Source organism: Phymastichus coffea, unplaced genomic scaffold (genome assembly GCF_024137745.1).
Source record: "Phymastichus coffea isolate CEN01 unplaced genomic scaffold, Cenicafe_Pcof_1.1 PCOF00007, whole genome shotgun sequence".
NCBI lineage: Eukaryota > Metazoa > Arthropoda > Insecta > Hymenoptera > Eulophidae > Phymastichus > Phymastichus coffea.
In genome coordinates this window covers 2,273,843-2,299,875 of record NW_026706818.1, presented here as the reverse complement: position 1 = coordinate 2,299,875, position 26,033 = coordinate 2,273,843, and the positions used below count along the sequence as shown (strand labels likewise).

The 26,033-nt window shown below is 40.3% G+C and overlaps 1 protein-coding gene across 10 annotated transcripts in view; it reads left to right on the top strand.

Moving 5' to 3' along the window:
- The window catches only part of LOC131669021 (inactive dipeptidyl peptidase 10), a 1,674,792-nt gene that overhangs the window by 651,077 nt on the left and 997,682 nt on the right, over positions 1-26,033 (top strand). For 9 of the 10 annotated variants that reach the window (XM_058943594.1, XM_058943627.1, XM_058943611.1 and 6 more), the window contains one exon: positions 18,697-18,860. In XM_058943594.1, the coding sequence (XP_058799577.1) occupies positions 18,697-18,860 (164 nt within the window). The remainder of the gene's footprint in view (positions 1-18,696; positions 18,861-26,033) is intronic. The other variant, XM_058943586.1, reaches the window with a different exon arrangement.

Sequence of the window (26,033 nt, the reverse complement as noted above, 5' to 3'; positions counted from 1 at the left end):
AACGAAAATTATCTGTGAAAAATGTGATTTATCGATTTGTGTTGAATGTTTAAAAAAAAACACTGAAAAATTCGTATTGCAGTGAGGCAAGGGGACTCACTCAAATCAAGCACCTCGAAAAGTGAGAGGCAAGAGGACTCACTCAAATCAAGTACCCCAAAGGAGACAAAATTCTACTACGTCCTCGTCGTTATCTCTGGGTCATGCTAAGAGTAGAACGTTTTTTTTCTCGAAAACTATTGAGTTTGGAGAAAAAGTTTATGGAACAAAAAGACTTAAAATTTATGAAGGAACACGCATGAATTTTTTCAGAATTTTTGGAGATGATTTTGGAAAAATGGATTTTCCGTATTCTCCGAAAATTCAAAAATCGCCTCGGAAAATTCTGAAAAAATTCAAGCGTATTTCTCGTTTAATTCTAAGACTTTTTTGTTCAATTAACTTTTTATCTAAACTTAATGGTTTCCGAGATAAAAAATGAGAAATGTTTTTTATGGATTTTTTTTTATTTTGCCACCATTTCGTTGGAAGAAATTCAAAAAGTCCACCAAAATTCCTGGAGATATTGATAGTCATGATCATCGCTAATCATATTTGTTTGATTATTTTTTAGCAGTAACATTGCTAAAAAAAATCGCAAACTTGATTTTTCGCAAAATTAATTATACATTAAAGCCATATCACTCTTCAATAATCTGCCAAATAAGCTCAAAATAATAAAAAATGAAAACATTGGAAAAACTTTATTATAAAAATGAATAAAAGCCAACCCCTAGCATTTAAGAGAAGAACTTAATGTAACTGAGGCAAAATTAACTATTTTTTCATACTAGTATAATAAAAAAACTACTTGATAGATTGTTCTGAAATTTTTAAGTTCTTTTATCTATATTTTTAATGAATTAAAATCACGGTTTAACTTTAACAATAGTTGTAAAATGGTGGATTTCAATAGCTATCAATTTCTCCTACTGCTGCCGAAATTTACTATCGACGACCACTCTAACACTGGCCGTATTTATTTGGAATGAAAAAAATAACTAATGATCTCGTAGATTATTCAATTCTGTATAAGCTAAGTTTTTAATTTAAAAAAAAAATTGAATATTGAAATTTTTATGTCAATTTGAATAAAAAATTGTAATAATTTTATGCAAAAATTATTGTTAATAATAGAAAATTTTCAAATGAAATAGGGTCAGTTTGTAGGGAACTTTTCTAGTCCATGTAGAAATAAAATTCAAAATGATTGGATAAATGGTTTACGAGTTATCCAACTGAGTAGATGCCTTTATCAAGAAGCTCGTCAACCAAGTTGACGGAAGTGAAAAAGTTATCAAGCAAAGCTATTCAAGAAATTGGAATTCATAATACATTTTGTTAGGTTTACGTATAATCAATAAAAGTACGTAAATAACACAAGATAAAACTTTATTGAAACACAAACGTGATGCTTTTAATTTGACACTCAGGCGTCAACTAACTAAACAACAACGAAAATATTTATTCTGACGTTGCCGTGGATAGAAACGTACAAATTAGATATTATAAATCACATTCGTAACACTATCCCCTCCTTTGAAAAATTGTCGTCCTCGACAATAAGAAAATCTTGAACCAAGCGAATTAATCCGTCTTCAACCAATGAAGGCTTCAAGGTTGCCCAAGATATCAAATCTTCAAGCACAGCCTAACCCACATTCCAGAAGAATACTGGGACCCGTCTCTTGATTCTTGAATCTTCTCTCTTGACTCCAAGAAGGTTGATCTTCAGTGTTCCAATGACGACTCTAGGCCCCAAGCCAATCATCATTCCAAAAAACAAAGGACCTGTTTCTTGAACGTCAGGAAATTTCGAAAGGAGTATTATGGGGGACATATAGGAGATTGAACTTGGTTAGGACTTGACGCTCTTTGGTCCAACCCAAGTTTCTGTTCTGGCATTTGCCCACAACTTGAGGAAAACCACAGAACAAAAAAGTCAAGCAGAACAGTTCTCCAATTAACAACGGTCAACGTATTTCGCCAGTCTATCACTATGTATAATTTCATTCTTATGTCTAGGGAATTGTATTCACAATTGGAAGTGGTTGAGTGTTAGAAAGGTTAGATGGTTAGAGTAGATATGGATAGAGTAGTTCAAAATGCAAAATCAAAGGCTGCCAAAATGCTGCAATTTTACGTTGTGGCTGGTGTAAAAAGTCCCTATGTTTCAAACCTTTTTTTGGATGATTACACAGGCCAACAAAATTTAAAAAATGGAAAAACCCAGAAACCAGACAGTACGTTCCCAAACGTTTTTGGTGCGCTGAAACCGAATCTGACCTCAGAATTGCTCCATCACCCTAGGTTTTTGAGAAATCCTAACCTAAAAGTTCAAAAAACACGATTTTTCACTATATTTCGCGTAGTATTACGTCGTAAGCCAATTTTATTTTAAAAAACGAGTAATGCTATCTGATAGTACTACTCTTACTCTTCAAAACCTTTTTTTCAGATTTAAAAAATCTTTTTTTTTCCATCGAGATATCGTAGATTGAATTTGAGTGATTTAGCGATTTCGTTACAGCACGAAATAGTGGCGAATTTCCGAATAAGGATTTATAGTGTAATTATATGTTTTTTGGGTCACTAAATCCAAATTTAACGTCAGAATGACTCTATAATCTCAATTCTCTTAACCCTAGAGCCCCATAACCTGCGACGCTGTAACCCCTGACCGACATACTCCAAAGTCCTTAACTCTCGAGCCCTTTAACCTGCTGCGGTATAACCCCCGACCCTCACACCCCAATTTCCTTAACCCTCGAGCCTTTAAACTGCGAAGCTATAACCCCCGGCCCTATTGAGGGTTAAAGAAATTCGGGTTTGGTGGACGGGGAATACCACTGGGTCAATGGAACAACGATAGACGTCATTTCTGCGGTAAAAGAAGGTAGAAGAATTTGTGTCTGTGATAGGAAAATTCATATCCAACTTACGTATACAAGTACAATTTACGTTTACATACAAGTGTCTATAACTTGCGAAATCGATCAGCTAGGATTTTTAATCTTACATTTTTCTGGTCTACTAACGATGAAGAAAATATCTACGTTAGCAGATATCGGATTCACTTAGGGCCTACATTTCCTTACTTGAGGATAACCGTGTATGACATTGCTCAAAAACTACAAATTTTTGTGCTTTGTTCTTCATCCGTGTTATAGATCGTGTTTGAGCGGCAGGCTAATGGAGAAGTCACTGGAATTAAATACTTTCTATTATTTCTCATATAACACTGCGTGCAGTACTTTTACTGATCTTTATTATTACTTTGTCTTCTAGAAATTTAATTATATTTACCCATTTCGTTATTAGAATAAGTTTATAATATTACTCGTGATTTCCAATTAACTTATAAGTTATTGAAGATGTCGGCATGTAGAATTCCATGCAAAGGAAAAATCGATTCCTTTTGTAATATCTGCGGTAAATTTGAGGTAGCTCGACTTCGTCGATCAATCACTGATATCATTAAAGATCAGTTTGAAGAATGTTACGAGACACCTATGAAGAATTTAGATAAACCATGGGTTCCTAAATATATTTGTGAAGACTGTCGCCGAAGTTTGAAAAACTGGAATAAAACTAAAACCGAAGTTGTTCTCCAACCAACAATATGGCGTGAACCTAAAAATCACCATGATGACTGTTACTTTTGTAAATGTGATACTTTAGGTTTTAATCATAATAACAAAGCTTCTCTCCTTTATCCGAACGTTTCTAGTTAACAGCAGCTCAGTATGGAAAAATAGAAAGAAAAAAAAATCTTCAATAGTGATGAAGAAGATTTTTTTGACTCAGAAAAACCCAAACTTTTCGACCAAAATTCTTTGGATGATCTGATCCGTGATTTGAATCTTCCGAAAGATTCTTCAGAACTCTAAGCTTCAAGACTAAAAGAAAGAAATATTTTATTACCTAAGACAAAAGTTTCTATTTACAGGAAGAGAGATATTAAATTTCGGCCATATTTTACTTGCGTGGATAACCTTGTTTACTGCAACGATATAAAGCATTTCATTAGTTTATATGGAGTGCAAGGAGGTTATAATCCAGAGAACTGGCGACTCTTCATGGATGCATCTGTACAAAGTCTCAAGACAGTACTTCTGCACAATAGGAATGAGTATGCAGTACGCTCCGGGAACTAGTTGCAGAGGACCAATGGTCCCGGCAATCCGAATTGAATTCGGGTAGATAAGAAATTACTTCCTATCGACTAGCAATCGGTAGGTGCCACTACTGTGGGTAAACAGTCGCGGCCGTGGTCATAGCAGCCACCCAAAGTTCTTTGCCTCAAGCTCCTGAAGTAAGGCCCGACACCTTTGTGCGAGAGAACAGTCCATTGGGCCGAGTAACTCTCGATGATTAGAATGCACTACGGATGCCGAAACCCTTAGGAAAAATATTTCTACAGAAGGGCAGCATCCTTCCTGCTAAGGAATTGATTAAGCCCTAATAGCTAAAACAACTTTACATTTGAAAGCGAAATTAGTGGCTGTCAGCTCCCTTTGAAAGCGAAAACCATGCACTAACGTCCATCAGATCCAGTGCTGCTAATGGCGAACACAGGCTAAGATGATAGAAAAGGCGGAAACCCGACATGCTCACTCAAATGCTACTTTGGTTGCAATTCGTCAAATACACTGACTTGACCAAAACGAGGTTTGATTAATATCAAACCTAGCGTGAAAGATAAACACGCTGGTACACTCGTAAGTAGTTTTAAGTTATATTACAATTAAATTAGTTCTTAAGTAGTTAACAATAATTTAAGCAGTAATATAAGCAGTAGTGTAGTAAATAGTATTAAGAAAGTTACGAATCAAAGATTAATTAAAACTAAAAATAAGAAAGAAAAAAAAAAAAAATTACAGATTTAAACCTACAGATTTAAAATCTATAAATAAAATCAAAAGAAATAAAATAAAATAAAACAAAATCAAAATAAATAATCTAATAACAGATTAAAAGCTAGGAAAATAACTAGCTAAATCAATTGTAAACAAAAGAGCCATGGGAAACCATGGAGAAACCCGACAAGGTAACTAACGAAGCTCATGTCAACACACACACACAAGTACTCACTGCTCGCATTCGAACGCCACTCGCTTAATTGACCGCGCACGTTAACGCCAGAACTAAAATTGAAAGCCACCCTCCAGAATCGCCAGCAGCGATTCCAAAGGAGGAAATATATAATAGACATTACGTTGTACCTTGAAAGCGATATGGTCAACCATTCTAGGTATAATAAGGCGAGGAAACGTAAGCAGGAGGCGACCGTTGAGAAACCAGAGCACTGCTCTAATACTCCGGCGTCAACTCAGTTTCCTCCGCAACCAAACAATCTTGACGAAAGCAAAGACGATTGCCCACCAGTTAAGAGGTTTAAATTGAACGCACAACAAAACCCTGAACTGGGCCCGAAACTGAGGATCTTACAATTGAACCTCAACAAAAGGCAAGTAGCCAACGATGAGCTGGGTGAAATTATGACAGACAGAAATCTTGACATACAGGTGGCACTGGTCCAAGAACCATATCACTGGAATAATGCGTTTTCAGGTATGGGCAGTGTCGCAGCCATTCACGGAGCCGAAAAAGGCGAAACGATTCAAGCTGCGATACTCTACAATCCGCACAAGGTCTCTGCTACCAAGATTTCTAAACTGTGTGACTCTCACTGTGTTTGCGCACAAGTGGTCGGAGCCTTTGGCGAAATTTACTTCACAAGCATCTACTGCCAGTTCAGCCACAGCAGGAAGACCTATCTTGACAAACTAGCTGAGACTGAAGCAATTGAAAGGCAAAAGAGTCTTAGTTGGAATGGACGCAAATGCCAAGTCAAAGATCTGGTCTAACACACAGGACAAGAATAGAATAGTCATAGAATAATTCATAGACCAATACGGGCTAATAGTGGCCAATAGGAGGGGCCAATTTCCAACGTGCCGTAGCACGAGGGGCGAGACGGATATCGATGTAACTTTACACACGTCAAATCTGTCAAACCTCTTGGCTAGCTGGGCGGTGAACGAATGGACCACCAGTGACCACAGGCCCATAGTGGAACTGGATTTTGCCTCACAATCAGCCAGACTCATACGAACCGGAGAAACATTAGAACCAAGATTTAATATGAGAAAAGCTGATTGGGAGAAATTCGGGAGACTTTGTAAATTCGAGAAAGAGAACCTAGCTAAACTCCCTTTAAGAACCTCTGAAGACATTGAAACATATGTTTCTAAATTCGAAGAGGTTCTAATAAGGGCAGCAAAGGACTCTATTCCATCAAAAATGACAAGAACGCGCTCTCAACCCTGGTGGAATCCTGACTTGCGAAGTAAGAAGCGGGCGATACAAGGACAACGAAAAATCGTCGCTCTGAAAGACAAGGAAGGACCGAATAGAAAACAAAGGAAAGCCCTCCAGAGATTACTTGGAAAATTGAGACAAATGAATTCTGACTATGCAAGGGCTATTAAAAGAACCAAAAACAACAGCTGGCGAGATTTCTGCACCATTGAAAGCGAAAAGAATGCTTGGGCGTACCCATACAAACGAGCATCCAAAAAAGTCAAAATCTCAAAAGCGATGTGCACGGTTAACCGTAATGGTTCAGTCACAAATGACTGGAAGGAAACAAGTATGGCTCTACTAGAAGGACTAATGCCTGATGACGACCCAAGCTGCGAAAACGTTGTACATACAAAGATTCGCAGAGATATGCGGGAGGTTCCAGTAACCGGCGACGCAACGCCTTTCCTAATAAGTGAAGTTGAAATGGCCCTTAAAGCGAACAAGGCAGGGAAATCACCAGACAAAGATAAAATAGAGTCAGAAATGCTTGTTAACGCAAAACCATTACACCAGGAACTGACGCGACTTTTCAACGCCTGCTTAAAATGCGGAGTGTTCCCCAGAAGATGGAAAAGTGGAACGCTAATCACGTTGCTCAAAGGAGTTGAAAAACCCGAGAACGAGATTAAATCATATAGATCCGTATGTCTACTCCCCATAGCTGGGAAGACACTCGAGAGGCTTGTGATTCAAAGAATATCCAACATTCTTAACAGCTCGGACTGGTCTTCGGAGGATCAATTTGGCTTTAAGGCAAACAGATCCACAGAGGATGCCATCAGAAGACTATATGAAATAGTAGAAGAGACAGAATCTGATCCGTCGACAAAGTACGTAGCCGCTATTCCACTGGACGTCTCAGGAACATTCGATGCCTTATGGTGGCCAAGTCTGCTTACCCAATTGAAAGAAAGAAACTGCCCGAGGAACATCTACAAGCTCCTCCAGAGTTACTTCAGTGATCGAGAAGTGGGCATATATGCTCATTTCGAAGAAACACTGAAAACAGTAACGAAGGGATGCCCTCAGGGTACAGTATTTGGACCGGTAGGTTGGAACATCATCTTTGACAAACCACTCCGGGCAATCAGGGACGCAGGATACGAAGTACTAGCCTACGCAGACGATGTGCTTCCCATCATTAAGGCAAAGACACGCATTGATTTTGAAAGACAAGCCCAAGAAATCATTAACATAATTACAGACTGGTGCAAGTCTGACAAAATGAAATTAGCAGTAGAAAAGTCAGCACTAATATGGCTAAAAGGCCAACTAAGCGAGAATAGGAACCCTACAGTCAGAATTGGGAAAGACAACATTAGAACGCACAAAACAGTCAAGTACCTAGGAATCACGATCTCGAAGGGCTTCCAATTGGAAGAACATATTAGAAACGTGGTTCAAGACTGTAATAACACCTGTTTCGAGCTAAGTAAAGTTGCAAAAGCGAACTGGGGCCTAAAATTCAACTCCATGAGAAAGATATATAATGGCTTCCTACTATCGAAAATTACATATGCCGCTGCGGGCTGGTGGCAAAGGACCAACATCAAACAGCAATCTGCGTTAGAAAGATTGCAGCGATCCGTTCTTTGCAAGACACTCAAAGCCTACAAATCGATCTCTCATGAAGCAGCGCACGTGCTTGCAGCCTCCCGACCAATAGCTCTAGAGCTTGAAGCGAGAGTTGCAAAGTACTTCGTCAGGAAAGGGAAATCGATTAAAATGCACGGCATCCGAATTAAATCGGAGGAACTTCGATCGGGCAGACTAAAAATCTCGAAAGCCATACAACTCATCAACGATGAAATCGAAAGGGTATGGCAGGAGAGATGGCAGTCAGCCACAAATGGCAGGAGAACGTACTGCTACTTCCCAGTAATCAAGGATAGATTAAAGAAAAGGTGGCTAAATCCCAATCACTACACAGTCCAGTGGACATGGCGCTTTTAAGTCACACCTCCACAAGAGAGGATTATGCGAAGACCAACTGTGTAGCTGTGGAGAAATAGAAAGCGAAAGTCATATTCTCTTTAACTGCGAAGATATAAGGGAACTAAGGAAGCCATTAATAAAGGCCGTCGAAGAGGAGGGTCATACATGGCCTTGCCCGGAAACGGCCCTAGTATCTAGCAGGAAAATCTACAAAGTTTTTGAAGACTTTGCTAGAAAAGTCATAGAGCCCAGAGAGGGAGCACCTATAACAGAGAAAGCGCAGAAAAATAGTCACGAACTATGGTAGAAAGACACCGCCTCTTACAAGGTCCCTAACCAAAGGACAAAAACTCTCACAATAACCTAATGTTGAAACCCAGACAAGCTTATAAAGCTTGAAATTTTTGAACGATAATTTTTGAACATCAACTTGAGAACTAATTCCTGAAGCTCGAATACTTGAACGCGAATTACCCTATTTAACCCAACGACGGAGTTTTGAACCGGATGCGTGGCATGACCGGCAAGAATACTGAAAACTGCCTGGGGAGTCGCCTTGTCGGCTAGACAAGACCCCACCCTGACATAACAGTCAAAACTAAATCGAAAGAGCAAATATCAGTAACAGCCAAGTCATAAAAACCATTTCTTAGAAAGCGAGATCTGACCTTGGGACAAAACGGGGTAACAACAACCTTTCGAATGACGGATACCCACGAGCGTGAGCGGGAATGACCGAAAAGCAATGGGAAGACGTGCCTCGGTACGTCGAAGCGATGGACCTGTGAGTCGTGGGAGAAATCCCTTAATACAGGTACGCAGGGTGGAATGTTTTTCGAACGCGAGTCCAGGAGGGGAGGCTTAGTTGGTTGATCGTCTTAGGAATCTTCCTCTGGCTGTCCTGGCTGAGTCTCTCTTCTGACATCCCAACTTGGGTTGGCCTCTGCGGGGTACTGGTACCAGGTCAAGCAAATTTCGTAAGATTTGTATGCTGCGTGCTTCCGACGCAGTAGACGTTGGGGCAACTAGAGTTCCGTCACGCCCAAACCGAGGGTCAAGCCTTTAGTTCCGCTCTCCTTGAGCGTCGAACCGTGAAAAGATCGGTACTCCTTTCGAGGAGGTCGCCGCCTTAGATTAAAAAGGTTCCGACTCGCTGTGTGCGTCAGGGATGTCGCAGCAAACTTGACTTCCGGACCTCCAATAATGTTTGAAAGCGAAGGAGTGAAAGACAGTGGGCTATGCCAACCTATTGGCGCCCAGAGAGATGGGTGGTAATGTTTGATTAAGCTGCGCCACCCTCAAAGCGGAAAAGTGTGAACGACACACATACACTAACTGTAGGTCCATATTGACCTCGCGCGATTCTTCACGCAGAATACCCTCCGGTGGGCCCGGCATAACGCCCGTCTCAAAGTCACTAGGACTCAGGGGCGGATTACATTCCGGCCGCTCACGTGAGATCATATAGCGCAACATGCGCTCCTGAAGTTCCCTGTAGCTACCCGTCACGCTAAGACCATAGTTTTTAACGAGACTCAGTAACTCCGCGGGCGGCGTCTCATTGATTCACCGCTTAATGACCCGTACCGATCTGTTCTTTAGAATTTCGCGCATAATCGCGCCCGCCATCCCGCTCGGCGGCATTTCGACGAACCGCTTGCTTTTCGCGCCACCCGAACACCCGATCAGTTGTCACGCTCGCGATGTGGGTACAACCGACGACTTAACGCAGCTCGACCAATCGTTCGACCACCTCCCCTCTCTGCCTCAACCGACCTTTTCAAATTCCTTTATTTCCACGAATTGCTTTTCTACTTTACAATTACGGACTATAATTTCGCGCCCTGACTCTCTTTTTCACGATTATTTCAATCCCGATTTCCGCAAGCTCCCCACAAGGGATGCCATGTAACACGTCCGTTAATAATTTTCGAGATTCGCGTAGAAAATAAGCCGAAACAACGTCGCGTCACAAATTATTTTAAGAAGAAAGGCTCGGAAGGCGTATTCCCTTCGTCACGGAAAATTAATAATCATCCGGCAGTATCAATAATCGCGGATTACCTAATTACAAGAGAGACAGGTTATACAAAGAAATTCATCTTTCTGAATAGTCATTTACATTTTATTACAAATCTTATTCTACATACGGCATTCGACGTGTGCGTCAGCCAAATCCGGGCTAGTCTGTTCCGTGCGAATTAACGCACAGGAGACAAAACATCGCCTTACAACTTTCCTGCGAGTTCCCGCAGGTGAGTTGCGAATTCACGCACGCGGCCACTCGTCCGCGTCCGGCCGATATGATGCTCAGAGAGAGAGAGAAATCGAGGCGCGCACCGAGAAATGAATAAGGGTACCTGACCTTAGGACGGAGCGCTGTAGTGGAAGTCCACGTCCGCTGGGCCGACTACGTAGTCTGCGAAGAAGGTGGATGTCGATGGAGGCGCAGTTGGTCTTCCTCTTCAATGCTTTACACTCTCGATAACAATTGACTGGTAATTAAAGTCACGCACTTTTTCTCTTCGTGAGGCTTATCTAGCTCAGAATTCGTCGCTGGTCAAAGCCGTACTACTGCCGCGATCTCAGGCTTTCCGCGGCATCTTCCGCGCCCCTCCTTACAGGTACCTAATCGGCCGAGCGCCGCCGGCTACGCACACATGTGCGACTCATGCCGGCGACACTATTTCTCTCTCTCTCCCTCCTCTGCTATCCGCTCTCGTTCCATCCCTCCAGCGCCAAGCATCTATGCCGATCAGGAATCAGACCTGGAACAAAGCCACATCGTTCGTCGATGCTCGGTTTCAATCGACCGAGACCGATGTGGCAGCGGCTCAAGGGAAGGCACGCGGAAGAGAGAGAGAGGCGAACAGGGCGAGCGAGCTCAACGGTCGTTTAGCCCGTCACATTATGAAGTAATATTGATGATTACACGAACAAAAACGAACATTCAAAATAATTTCGATCAAAATATGTCTACTAAAAACTATAGCAATTTTAAATATATAATTCCTAGAGTAATCTTCACGGTTGACGAGATCCTGAAATAACAAAACCTTAATTTTTAAAACTAAATGACAAAACCTGATCTTATTAAATATTTAGAAATAAATAAGTATTAAAATTCGCATTACTGTACTTATAAAACTCTAGAATGTAAAAAATATATTAAAAAATATGGAGAATTAATCTAGGATCCCAGAAAAACATGAAAAATTTATCTAGGATCCTAGAAGTGATCCCAGAAAGTAGCGTTTTATATATATATATATATATATATATATATATATATGTGTGTGTGTGTAAGCTCAAGCGTAGCTAAGCTTAGCCTTACTGTCGGTAGCTCGGATAAGAGGCAGTTTGTGTTTAGATTCCGAGTTATAAATCTCGTATGATTTGTTGTGATCGTAGTTTTGCAGAGAAGGTTTTGCTATTGACAATTATATTGATTCAGGTTAGCGTTAAGTGTATTGTATAACTGTAATATTATATTTCGCTTTGCTATCATGTACATATTGTTTTTATATTACAGTTGTTTTACTGCATCTTATTTGTTTGGCTTTAAACCTAAAAATCCCAATCTCAGATTTTAAGCTATAAATTGTGGCTTACAAATCAATATAATGGAGATGAAAGCAAAATTTCTCTTTGTTGCGGAAGCCGGAGCAGATCACAAGAGCACTGTTGTAAAGGTGAAGAAGATTCAACTGCAGGGTCAAGAGGAAAGTTTTTTATTTCCAGTTGATGAGCAGACCAGTGCTCACCATGCTAAGCTTTTCGAAACAACAGTGGTTAAAAATGTCGTTAAAAGTTTGAAAATTAGAAATAAATATCGTAACGTATTGTTAACATTATCTAACGAACTCAAAGAAATTTACTTAGACAGCGAAGGTAATATCGTTTTGTTTGATGAATATCTTGATGAGGCTAGTTCAGATGTAAACAAGGAAGAGTCTGTTATTATTGAAAGACACAAGAAGATAAGTATTGATGAATTCATACTTGAAAAGTTTAACGGAAATAATTTGAATGCGGGAGTGTGGCTAACATTATTTGTTCAGGAGTGTGTCAGGGTTGGAGTGGATAAGAGTAAATACACTGAGTATTTAAAATTGTTTTTAGAGGGATCAGCATTGGACTGGTATTTTGTATTCATTAGACAGAATTCTATGTTAAATTGGGAAATATGGAATAATTCCTTTATTGATACTTTTAATGCGCAGTCCTGGACAGATATTGCGTATGCGATAGGATATAAATTTTATAAGGGTTCTTTAATTGATTTTGCCCTAAAAAAAAGAAGGTTATTGTTAGAAAGTGATGAGTGTATGTCCATAAATACACAGATTAATTTGATTGTAATTAGCTTACCAAGTTTTGTGCAAAATAAATTGGAAAGAAAGTCTATCGTTAATATTGATAGCTTGATGTCTAAATTAAAACAACTTGGTAGGTTAAATGAGGGAAAAAATGATATTGCAAATAAAACGCTTAAAGAAATAAAAGCTTGCAAGATCTGTGAAAAATTAGGATTTAAAAATAGATTGCATGCGGAGAATGTTATAATAAAGATAAAAAGAATAAGAATGAAAATATAAGGATAAGTAATATCAGTGAGATTCAGGAAGAAATTGCAATATGCGAGCAGGCAAAAAACGAATAGTTCTCCCACTCATTAAGATTAGAATATTGGCAAATGAACACCCAGCAGTAGGTATATATGACTCGGGTTCAAATGTGTCACTGATTAGCAGTGGATTTCTGAGCAATGAATTAAAGATTAAGAATGTAATGAGTGGGAGGAACATTCTGAAGGGCGTAGCAGGTTTAGCAAATACTGAAGGATTAGTCACATTAAAAATTAGAATTGGTAATTTGGAAGAATACTCCCAATTTTTTATTGTTAGAGATAACGCTATTGCTAGTGAATTTCTGTTAGGTTTAGACTTAATTAAGAAATTTAAACTATGTCAAAATGAAAATTTGATTATTTCACAAAAACAGGGAAAAAGTAATAATAATAATCAATGCAATAAAAATGAAAAGGTGAAGATTAAGGTAGAAGATATTGTGAAGAACAATGAAAATGTCTTTGCTAAATCTAAGTTTGATATAGGTATAGTAAAAGAGTATGAGGCTGTAGTGAAATTAACTGAAAATAATTATGTTTCTAAAAAGCCGTACAGATGTTCATACCAGGATAAAATGGAAATTGAAAGGCAAGTAAATGAATTGTTGGAAGCCGGATTGATAGAGGAGTCAAGCAGTCCTTATGCAGCTCCTGTGACTATGGTTTTTAAGAAAGAAGATGGAGAAAGATCAAGATTATGCATTGATTTCAATGAATTAAATAAGATCATAGTGCCTGAAAGTCAACCGTTTCCAAGAATAGATGATCTGACTGTGCGTGCCAGGGGTTGCAAATATTTTTCCAAGTTGGATATCAATTCTGCCTTTTGGTCAATCCCAGTACGCACAAAGGATAGATATAAGTTGGCTTTTGTTACGCACCATGGGCACTGGCAATGGAATTGCTTACCATTTGGATTGAAGTCAGCACCAGCAATTTTTCAAAGAATTTTGGCAGGAATAATTAGAAAAAATAAGCTGAATCCATTTACCGTAAATTATATAGACGACATTCTTGTGTTTTCTAAGAATTACGAAGAGCATATAAATCACGTGGAATTGGTATTAAAAGCAATATCTGAACAGGGTTTTAAACTAAATAGAAAAAAATGCCAATTTGCTCAAGAAAAAATTATTTATTTAGGTCATGAAATTGGAGGTAATATGATTAGACCAATGAATAATAATGTGGAAGCTATTAAGAAGTTTCCCGTGCCTCAAACAAGGAAGCAGATAAGACAGTTTTTAGGTAAAGTGAATTTTTATCTAGAATTCATACCAAACCATGTTGTTTTGCTGGATCCTTTGAGGAACTTATTGAGAAAAGATGTTGATTTCTTTTGGTCGGAAGAGTGTAAAAAGAGTTTTCAATTGATAAGAGATTATCTGTGTTCGTTTCCCGCTTTGGCAATATTTGACCCGGAGGCTCCAATTTATATTTTTACCGATGCAAGTGTTGAGGGAGTGGGAGCAATTTTAAAACAGCCACAGGAAGATAAATCGATAAAATCAGTATTTTTCTTTTCGAGGAAATTGACCAAAACTCAGAAGATTAAAAGAGCAATATTTATTGAATGTTTAACCATTAAAGAGGCTATATTGTATTGGCAGTACCATTTAATTGGCAAAAAGTTTATTATCTTTTCTGATCACAGACCTTTAGAAAATTTTAATATTCAAAAAAGTACTGATGAAGAATTAATACAAATTTTAAATTACATTTCTCAGTTTGATTTTGAAATAGTATATAACCCGGGAAAGGATAATATTGAAGCTGATTGTTTGTCTAGAAATCCGGTAATGGAGGCTCATGAGGATTCAGAAGACGATTCGATGATTAAAACATCAAACTCATTAAAATTAGATAATATTAAAGAAAATCAGAGATTGTTGAACATAGATGATAAGTGTATAACTAAGAATAATATAATTTATAAAGTCTTAAATAATAAAGATAAGATTTGGTTAACTGAAGATTTTGGAAAAGTTCTAGTGAAAAATATTCATATAGATCAAGGACATATTGGTACAAAACAGTTAATCCTAACCTTTGGACAGAAATTTTATTTTAAAAACATGTATAAACACATAAAACATATTTGCAAATCTTGTGAAACTTGTATAAAAAATAAGTCTAGAATAGGTTGTTTTAAGGCACCTTTATCGCAGCTAGGTCCAGCAAAAAAACCTTTTGAAATTTTATCTCTGGATACAATAGGTGGCTTCAAAGGTAACAAGAAATATTTACATATAGCAGTAGATCACTTTACAAGATTCGCCTATATTTTGACCTCTAAAACTCAAACAGCTAAAGATTTTATAAATTTGATTAGTAAAGTTCAAAAAGACGGCAATATTCAAGTATTGTTAGCTGATCAATATCCTGGTATAAATTCAACTCACAAGTTCAAAAAATTCTTAAAACAAAAAAAAATAACTTTGATTTTTACAGCTGTAGATTGTACATTTTCCAACGGATTAAATGAAAGAGCTAATCAAACATTAGTAAACAGAATAAGGTGTAAAAAATATGAAAATGCAAATAGGTCTTGGCCAGTGATCGCAGAGGACTGTGTTAAAAATTATAACAATACCATTCATAGCTCAACTGGATTTCCACCCAGTTATTTATTAACAGGGTTTTATAAAAATATTTTGCCTGAAGCTATTAAGGACAATGATTTGACTAATTTGGATGAAAATAGAAAGATAGCTTTTGAAAAATCTAAAAAGATTCACAATCAAAATAAACAGTATTATGATAAAAATATCAAAAAAATAGATTATAAAATCGGAGATTTAGTTTATGTACAAAGTGGTAATAGGTTGAACAAAGAAAAATTGGATACAATAAGACTGGGGCCATTTAAAATTAAAGATAAGATTTCAGATGTGATATTTTTGTTAGATAGCAGATTTAGGAAGAATGAGTCAAATTTTTTTCATGCGAGTAAACTTGTTCCTTACTTGGACGGGTGATACCTACGTTCTCCCGAAGGGGGGATATAAGCTCAAGCGTAGCTGAGCTTAGCCTTACTGTCGGTAGCTCGGATAAGAGGCAGTTTGTGTTTAGATTCCGAGTTGTAAATCTCGTATGATTTGTTGTGATCGTAGTTTTGCAGAGAAGGTTTTGCTATTGACAATTATATTGATTCAGGTTAGCGTTAAGTGTATTGTATAACTGTAATATTATATTTAGCTTTGCTATCATGTACATATTGTTTTTATATTACAGTTGTTTTACTGCATCTTATTTGTTTGGCTTTAAACCTAAAAATCCCAATCTCAGATTTTAAGCTATAAATTGTGGCTTACATATATATATATATACAGGGTGTCCAAAAAGTCTGCAAACACCCAAATAACTTTCCAGGTCATTTATTTTTAAAATATATCAAGGCCACTTTTGAAGTAATTTTCAAGAATGAATTCAATTTACTTCGAATTGGATTTAACCTTGAAGATGATCTTGACGGATTTTTCAAGGTTAGGTCAATTTTTCAAAATGAAAAGCATTTTTTTCACATCAGTAATCCAAAGAGTGGGAAATTTTACGTTCAAAATAATTGAGGTCAAAAATTTTCCGTTGACTTTGAAGGTCATTCACAGGTCATTCAATTCTGAGACCTTTCAGAATAACTCGATTGATAGAAATAGACCAAAGCTTGCTTTAATTGTTTTGTTTGATCGCAATTAGCGATGACTTCAAACTCGATCTTGCTTGTATCCTGCAAGATAATTTCAAGGTCAAAGTTTTTTTTTCTGATGTCCTCCTCATCTGATATTGGCAATTGATAGAGCAGAAGTTCCCATACTTTTACTTTCAGCGTTACCCAGGAACAACGGCATTGACGTAGTCATTTCTGTTCCCTTTGGAGTACTTTATTATCGTGAGTCCTCTTGCCTCTTACGTGATTCAATAAATATTTTCTGACTGTATTTATAACAGATGCTTGAACTGCTCTCTATTTACTTCTTGACAGTATCCTAACCGACGGTAAAAAGCATCAACAGCATTCCTGATGATTTCAGCGGGAATAAGAGCTGATTCATCAACGATCCTTTGTCATATTTCATTCAAATTTTGGAGTTTTGTTTTGTATACTCGATCTTTCAAATTACCCAATATATGTAGTCAATAGGCGTCAAATTAGGTGACCTAGCTGGATAAATAGTGCAAGTCAGTAAGCGTGAATAGTTCGTGCATAATGAGCTGCTGCGTCATCCTGTCGATATTATGTGTCATTGAAGTTTTGTCCAGTTATTCCTCTTATTGCAGGAAATATTTGATTCCGCAGCATGGCTTCATAGTTTTGGGCATTCGAGTTACCGTCAATAAGAAATGGTCCTATAATTCGATTATTTATTATTCTAGTTCAAACATTTTAATTTTGTGGATATACAGATTTGGCTTTTCTTGCCCAATGAGGATTTTCAAATGCCCAGTATCTACAATTCTGCCTATTCAATCTTGCGTTAAGTCGAAATGTAGTTTCATCTGAAAATATTATAATAAATAAAAAGTTAGGATTTTGAACTATGGAAGACATCATATCATCACAAAATTCAACGCGACAATCGAAATCATCTTTGTTTAGCTTGTGTATCAGTGGTACTTCGAATGGATGAAAATTCGCTTTCTGTAGTATGTTAGGAACAGATAATTTACTCATTACATGCTCTTGAGCAACTCTACGAATGGAAGTATGTGCATCAGTAGTGAATGTTAACAAAACATCTAATGATTTCTCTTCATCAATTACTGACCTTGGTCTGCTTAATCTAGGTAGATCACTAATAGTGCCGATATTTTCAAATCTTCTAACAGTTTTTTGAACTGTTGAAAAATAAAAAATTAGAGTTCTATCAGTTCTAAATGTTGCATTAAAAAGATTTCTCAGCGCCCTATAAGATCGCTGCATTGGACCCCAACCTCTCATCATAAGAGGCATTATTCTTTCTGTATCAGTTAGTTTGTCCATTGCACTATTCTTTGCAGTAGTCCGTATCCACAAGCTTATCAGAATATAAAAATTCAATAACAAGTAAAATATTATTTTGAATTGTAAGCTCTTGCGCTGAAAATTTTTTTGACGAGTATACCAGAGCAGCTTGAAAGGGTAATAACTAGTAGTTGTTCCTAGGTAACGCATGATATAAAAGTATGGGAACTTTTGCTCTTTCAATTGTCGATATCAAATGAGGTGGACATCAAAAAAAAAACTAACCTTGAAATAACATTGCAAGATACCACCAAGGTCAAGTTTGAGGTCATCGTTAATTGCGATAAAAAAAAAACAACGAAAGTAAATTTTGGTTTATTTCCATCAATCCAGTTCTTTTCAAAGGCCTCTGAATTGAATGACCTTTGAATGACCAAGGTCAACGGGAAATTTTTGACATTAACGGTTTTGAAAGTAAAATTTCCCGCTTTTTTAATTACTGGTTGTCAAAAAAGGCTCTTTTCATTTAAAAAAATTGACGTGATCTTGAAAAACCGTCAAAATCATCTTCAAGGTTAAATCCAATTCGAAGTTAATTGAATTTCTTCTTGAAAATTACTTCAAAATTGGCCTTGATATATTTTAAAAATAAATCACCTGGAAAGTTATTTGGGTGTTTCCAGACTTTCTGAACACCCTGTATAATATTTTTCAATGAAAAATTGAATGTAGAATTTATCCTATTTTTGATAGAAATTATAATCATTCTTATACTTTCCAGAAGAGATTCTTCATAGCTCCGAAGCTTTCTGGATGGCAAAAGATTCACATATACTTTTGTACGCTAGCTTCAATGATTCTTTGGTTAATGAAATGCTTCTACCTTGGTATGGAGATGGAAATAAACAAACGTATACAAATATTAGATCACTACGGTATCCGAAGGTAATGATTTATATCTATAAGTTTTAGTGATAAATAATATCATTATATGTATTACTTTTCTTTTCTCGGAAAAGAAATTTCAGAATGATAAGGAATTTTGATTATATTTTTAATCTTGTTTTATGTTTGCGTGTCTATTTATCTCAATATATTTTTTAACAACAATGCCAAGATATATTTAAAAAATATGCATACTCGTACATATCTTTTATGTAGTTATTTTTTGTTCTTTTGATAAATTTGAAATCATGTATGCTAACGTATTGTCAGTAAAAGAAACTAACAATCTAGAAATAAAAAATACAATTTAATAATTTACGAAAGTTAGGAAGTCATTTTCACCAGTGGAAATGGAAATCAGTGAATGATCAAATGAGAAATGCGGCAGTCTAAGTGATAACGAAGAAGATGAATATTTACCGGGCATTATCAAGAATAATACCCCAGAAACTTTCGATCAAAAGGAGTTGAATGATCACATAAGAGATTTGCTATTACGGAAAGATGGAGCTGATTTATCTACAGTATTGAAAAAGAAAAACTTGTTGTCCAAGAAGACAAAAGATTATGTTTATCGGAACAGGAAACAGAAATTCCGTAAGCTCTTTGCCCAAGATACAGAAAACTCGATGATATTTTGTACTAATGTGAGATGGCTAATAAATGGAATAAAATGTAATATTTATAAAGATGAAGAGTGGAGAATATTAATTACGTATTATCGACTCTTTTGAGCGGAGTCTAAAAGCAATATTTTTCATACAGGAACTTGTTTGCACTTATCCCGATAGTTCATTGAACAAAGTTAAAGAAAACGTACGATAATTCAGAAATAGTATTAGAGAAAATAAATTACACGAAACACTAATTTGAAGTATATGGTGATCTTAATATTTCAACTATCATTCTGAGGTAACAGTCAGATTTTCCAAATATCCACGTTTCTTGTGTTTGTAGAATAGTAGAGATAGAAAAAATTACTTCGTACAATAAGAGTAGTCAAGTTGTATAGTTTTCAACCCAGGGGTAAAAAATATCTTCCGCTAACCTTTAATTATATCTTTCAAACATTTTGCGGAAATGTTTTTAATACTTAAAAGAGAAGTTTCTACATATAAGTGATCTCAAACAAAAAGAAGATCTTTTCGATGGTCCTCAAATCCGCACTCTATTCAGAGATGAAGAATTTGTTATAAAAATGATTCCTGCAGAGTTAGCTGTATGGTCAAATTTTAAAAAATCCATCACCACTGGACTTGACCACCCGCTGGTTGCTGGTTCAATGACGTCGTTGTCCAGCATGGCCTTGACCAGCGCGTGCATTTCGTCTCGCACCCTATCTGAGACCGGGTAGTATTTCTGTTTACAGGGTCGAGCGTCTCCGATGTCTATCTCATGCTCGACCCCCACAGCACAGCCTAAACACTCGCCTCCGTCTGGAATTAATCCATCGACGAGGCTAGCCACTTCTTGACGCTGTGCTTCCGTGGCTTCTACCAGGCCTACGGGTGCGAGGCACGACGTACCAGTGACGCTTGCCACTTCCAACGGTACCACCACTTTGGCTTTCGCCAAGTACAGCTGGTCCGTGTCAGGGTTCAGGTTGGCGCTGAATTCCCTCACGAAATTCGCGCCGACGTAGCAGTCATCAGACAGCAGTGGCGTTATAGCGACCCTTACCTCTTTTGTGATTCCCCCTACTGTGAAGGGGAAAATCACATGACCCAAGATAGAATATGGGCGACCGTCAGCGAGCTTCGCTTCTCCCGCTCGCGTGACGTCCAGGCCCAGCCCCATGTCTGATGCCAACCTAAGCCCGAGTTGACCCATTACCGTTGATGAGGCCCCGGTGTCGTAGAGTGCCCTTAACTTGTAGGCACCTATCCCCACCTGAAGCCACCATCGGGTCTCATCCTCGGGTCTATACCTGCGGGGAGCTTTCGCCGTCTCTCTCCCCTCTGTGGACGGGAGGCTTTCACGGCTCTTCTTGCCCTGGGCAGCCGCTACTCGCATCGACGTGCTCTCACCCGCAGGTGTCTGGGTCGCCGGTGTATCCTCCGGAGTGTCAGGTGGTCTCCTGGAGCTTTTGGGTCTGATGGTCTCCTCTCCGACCCATTCAAACCCCTGCTCCACCACCTGAATCCGGCCTCCGTACCCTTCGAGGATACAAAATGCCCGGTTACCCCGATCAGGCATCTGTTCGGTCGCTGTCGCCTCCAACTCCACCGCACTGCCAGGTCTCGTAGGGTCCGATATCCCTGGCGAGACCTTCCTGAACCCTGGGGTCGCTGGCGAGCCCCTGCCCCGTTCCAGCGACCCGCGACGAGAGGTCACCTTTACTGGGGACGCGGAGGGGACCTCCGTCCTCCGCTTCCCTGCCCGTTTCCCTTGTTGCAATCCGGGCAGTACCTTCTGGTAAAGCCTAGTTTGCCACAAGACGAGCACTTGATCGGTTGGGAGTAATCTATTTTCCTCCGCTGACCCTCTCGTCGCTGGCCAGGAGACCCTGGGGGGGTTTTAGTCCTCCCCTTTTCTTGCGGCCGACCCCTCGGCCGCCTAGGAGAGTTAGCCTTCCTCTCCTTAAAGTACCGGTCCATATCGCGCCGCAGGGTCGCGATCTGCGACGACAGATCCTCAATGGGGTCTGTCGCCTGCGTTGCAGCGATTGTGGGCCGGTCCGCGGGTCTCTTGGCCGGGGTTTTAACCGGCGACTCGGGTTGTCGCTGATCCCTACCCCGAGGCTTGTTGGACATGGCCGCCGTACGGGGTCCTGCCCGGGGCGGTGGTGCCTTAGCTGACACCCCCATGTGCTCGGGGTACAACGTGGACGTTGGCTCCAACCTGGTCCTCGGGCGCTCGTCGTCCCGCAAAGCGGTCTCGATTTCGGTCGCCCGGGCGTGGAATTCGTCCACGTTGGAGAACGCATTCCTCCGCAGCTGCATCCGGATGGCGGGTAGGAGATTTGCATACAGCAAATCTAGCTGCCTCTGCTCTGGTAACGGCGGACGTAGCTGGGCTAACATGAAGAGGAGGTGGCAGGCATATTCTCGTACCAGCTCTCCTTTCTTCTGGTACCGGGCTTGGGCCTCTTGCAGCAACCTTTGTTGCTGAAGCTCACTCGACCCAAACCAACGTCGAGCGCCTGCCACGAAGTCGGCGTAATTCCTCCACTTAAGCTTGTTAAGCTCGTACCAGGTCCTCGCAACGCCTTCGAGGAGCTCTGATACCGAGCACAAGATTTCGCCGTCTGTTAGCCCAGAACCCGCGCGTAGATCTTCTAGTCTCGACAAGAAGGTGTCTACGCACTCTGAAGCCGTGCCAGAGTATCGCAGCTTCCACCCTCTCACAATCCTACCCGCGTCCCGAGTCGCGTAGTACCCCGACGCCGCATTGGCGTCGTACCAGGCGGATCCTTCAGGGGTCGCCGCCCCTTCATCCATATCGGCGTCTCTTGGTCCTCTTCTCGGTGGCTGTTCCGTCCTTGAAGGCACCTGCCTTTGGAGAGCCTCTCGAGGTTCGCCAGGGGTCGATCGCTGGGGTTCCGGGGTACTACCTGGTACCCTTGGGTCGTAGTGGCACGTATACGTGGATTGGAAATCTACGGTCCTCCGGGGCCGCTCTGGTACGACCGTCCGTCGATTGGTGGGGTCCCTGTTTCTCAACTGCTGGACCTCCACCTGCAGAGCGGTCACCTGGTCGCTCCACCGCGCGCATACCTGGTCGTGCCTTTCCAGCATCTCAAGTATGCGGTTGATCCCGACACGGTTGCGCTCGATCTCTTCTTTTAATCGTTCCGTCACGCACCGTTCCTCTTCTTCTTCTTGAGGTTGTAGCTCCTCGTTTTCGAAGCGTCGAGCTCTTCGCCTATCCGGCGATCCGGTGGAGCCCTTGTGCTCACTACCGACCCCCTCCGTGGGCCCCTTGACCTCGCCGGTCCCCCCTTCCTCTGCGGGCTCTCGCTCCCCCGTCTCGCTCTGACTCTCCTCTTCAAGGTTGTCATAGACTGCGAGAGTCCGCGTCAGGTTGGCCTCCACCACCTCATCCCTGTATAACAGCATGAGTGGGTGGGCGACAAGATCCTCCGCATCAGCTGCTTATAACTCTTGTCGCCTGGACTCCAGCCACCTCTCTCGACTCCGTCGCCTGCGTTGTGTGGCCTCCCTATCTAACGCCGCTCCTTGGAAGTCTAGGTCGATATACTCGCCTAGCAACCAATATGCTAATCGAACTGCCTGCATCAGCTTAGGACCATCTGTTCGCAACTCCAGTTGCGTCAGGTACCTGTCCAGCTGTGTCGAAGGCAGTTCCGAAGCCCACCGGGTTATCGCGTCGGCGGTATCCTCCATGACGCTTATGCTGGGGCGTAGGTGACGGTTGAGGTTAGTTTCCCTATTTGACCACTACCGCCTCCTATCTCCCAAGGCGCGAGCGGGGTGTTACGATTTTTATCGCCAACTACCCAATTACGCCTTTATTTACAAGGCAACAATACGCGTGGCTTGTGGGTGTGTGCAGGTATCGCGTACTCTAAGGAAGTATGAACTTTCGCTTCGCAACTACCTGCCTATAGGTGGAGGCTAACTGTTTGTTAGCTCCACCGGTTTAGTTAATCTAACCCTACACACACCCCAATTGCGCGCTCTGCTGGTACTGTCGCTCGGTGACTAACCCCCACTTAATTACTTTAATGTGTAATAAAACACCTAAAAAGCAAAAAGTTAACCCAAATACAATTAGTCACCTTTTATATTCGCGTTACAGCGACTACGGACGTCTCTTCGACCCCTGGGGTTAGTGTGCTCTCGGCTCACAAAAGCAGTTGTTATTGGGTCGGAGAGGCGTCTTTCCCCTACCGCAGAGCACGTACCGAACGAGCCACGCGTTACTTTACCCGCTCGCACCTTATTACGCACGCGCGCAAACGTCTCTCTCTCGCGCGCGTTGCTCTCTCTTTTCGTGCAATTTCCCTCGTGTGTGAGTCCTAATTTAGTTGGGCGCCATGTAACAGGCTGTCGTTTAGTCGATAATCTCCAGAAAGTGCCCTTATTTCAACTAGACGAAGCCTTGTTATCTATGTGCTCAAAGCACAGTAACCTACCTTGCCTCGGAGTGCGCCTGCGCAGAGTCTCTTCGCTGTTCCGAGTTGGGTTCCCCCAACTCGCCACTTGGCGGCGCTGTCGCTCTTACTAGTAGCGCTCGTGCGGCCGCCACCGGAACCTAAGTCGTCGATTCGCGTCTACCTGTATTCGCGCGGTTCGTGCTACGTAACCGGCGAATTCGAATCGAACGTAAACACTGGCGCGACCTCCGGACAAAGGAAAAACACAATAACGGAAACTCGTTTAAATAGAAACCAAGGGATGATTTATTTAATAAAACCAATTACACGGGGAATCTGCCGAAAGTCTAACGCACGCACGCGTGAATGACAACACACGCTGATCGAGAGAGAGAGAAAAAATATACCGCGATTCCCGCGAACTACCTGCTCGCACGCAACAGTAAATTCTTCGCGCTCGCTGCGCAGATTCGCACGCAAATCGTAACAACAATTAAAAAGGGGAAGGTGCACCTACCGCAAGGACGATGTGGATACGGTGGCCAACCGTATCCGAATAACACACTGTTATTAAGCTGCTCTGCCGCTTGCTGCACCACCTCGATTTCTGTTGCTGCTGTTGTTGTTGTTGCTGCTGTTGCTGCTGATGCTACTATTGCTGTTGCTACTGCTGTTGCTGCGGCTGCTACGAGCACACCGCACCGAAGTTCGCACTCTCACCAGGAACAGGAACAACGCACGAAACTTCGAACGGCTCGGAAACAGGTTAGGCGCACGAACTGACTGAGTGGCACAGTCATACTACCGGTCGGAGCCTCCCCTCCCGGTCATTGCCCCTACGCTCTCTCTCTCTCGCGAACCGAGCGTGGCTACTCTCGTTTAGCCGCTCATTACCTCGCGCGAGTCAACGATTTCCGATAATCGTTGCAAGGTGAATAACTCGATATTTTAGTTAATTGCTTTGCAGAATATATTTCTCGTTTAATAACAAAAGTACAGCTATTTTTTTTGGAAATGTGAATATCGTAAGAATTGATTTGCTTTCATTTACTTTTATTCTCCTTGAGATAAACTAATTTTGAAGATAATGTTTTATGTAGGTTTGTAATGCTTTGGTTGCTGTTGTTACCTCTGAGAGTACGGTTATAATTGCTGTATCATCTGCATATATTGCTATCAAGACATTAATAGACTTTGATACTTCTGCTTTTATTAACTGACGTTTCGGTACGTTTTTATTTATTTTAGCTTGATAGACTGTATTGCGTAAGTAAGTCTGTAGCAAATCGTAGGGAGGTTGAGGACAAAATCTATTGAACTTGTGCAGTAGCCCTTTATACCAAACTTTGTCAAAAGCCTGGGCGAGATCCAAAAATATACCAGTATAGTAATGTTTATCTTTGATGGATTCCTTTACAATAGATACTATTCTGTTTACCGGTTCAATCTCGGCATGGTTATACCTAAAACCGAATTGATGGTCAGGGAAACGTTTTCTCTTTGGTATTATTAGCTTTATTCTGGCTAGGATTAATTTTTTTTAAATTTTAAAAAGTGTTGATAAAAGGCTAATCGGTCTATATGAAGTTCTCAGTTCTGGTTCTTTACCGAGCTTGGGTATTAAAACAGTCTCTGCTACTTTTCACTAGAAAGAAAAATAGCAGAGACGCAAGCATGCATTGAAAATAATTGTTAAGTATCTTATTCTAATTGTGGGTCACGTTATTCCTGTGATATAATCAAAACCAGGAGCTTTTCTATTCCTAATATTATTTATAATATATAATATTTCCTTTATTGCGAGAGAAATAAAAGGTAAAGGTAAAGAGGTAAAGATGTGGCATAACTGGTTGAAGTCAGAAGAAGAAGAATGGTGGTGGAGCGAGAAAGAGGGAAAAATGGTCGAAAAAAGAGCGAAAGGGTTTCGAAAACAATAGGGAAAAAAGAGAGAGAGAGGAGGGAAGGGAGAGAGCGGGAAGAGAGGCAGTAAAGATACTATTCTGGAACGTGGCGGGGATTAGGAGCATGGAGGAAGACGACTTGGAATATGTTAGGGAATTTGATATACGAGGTGTGTTCAAAAAGTAAGGTGACTTTGTATTTTTAAGAAAAAA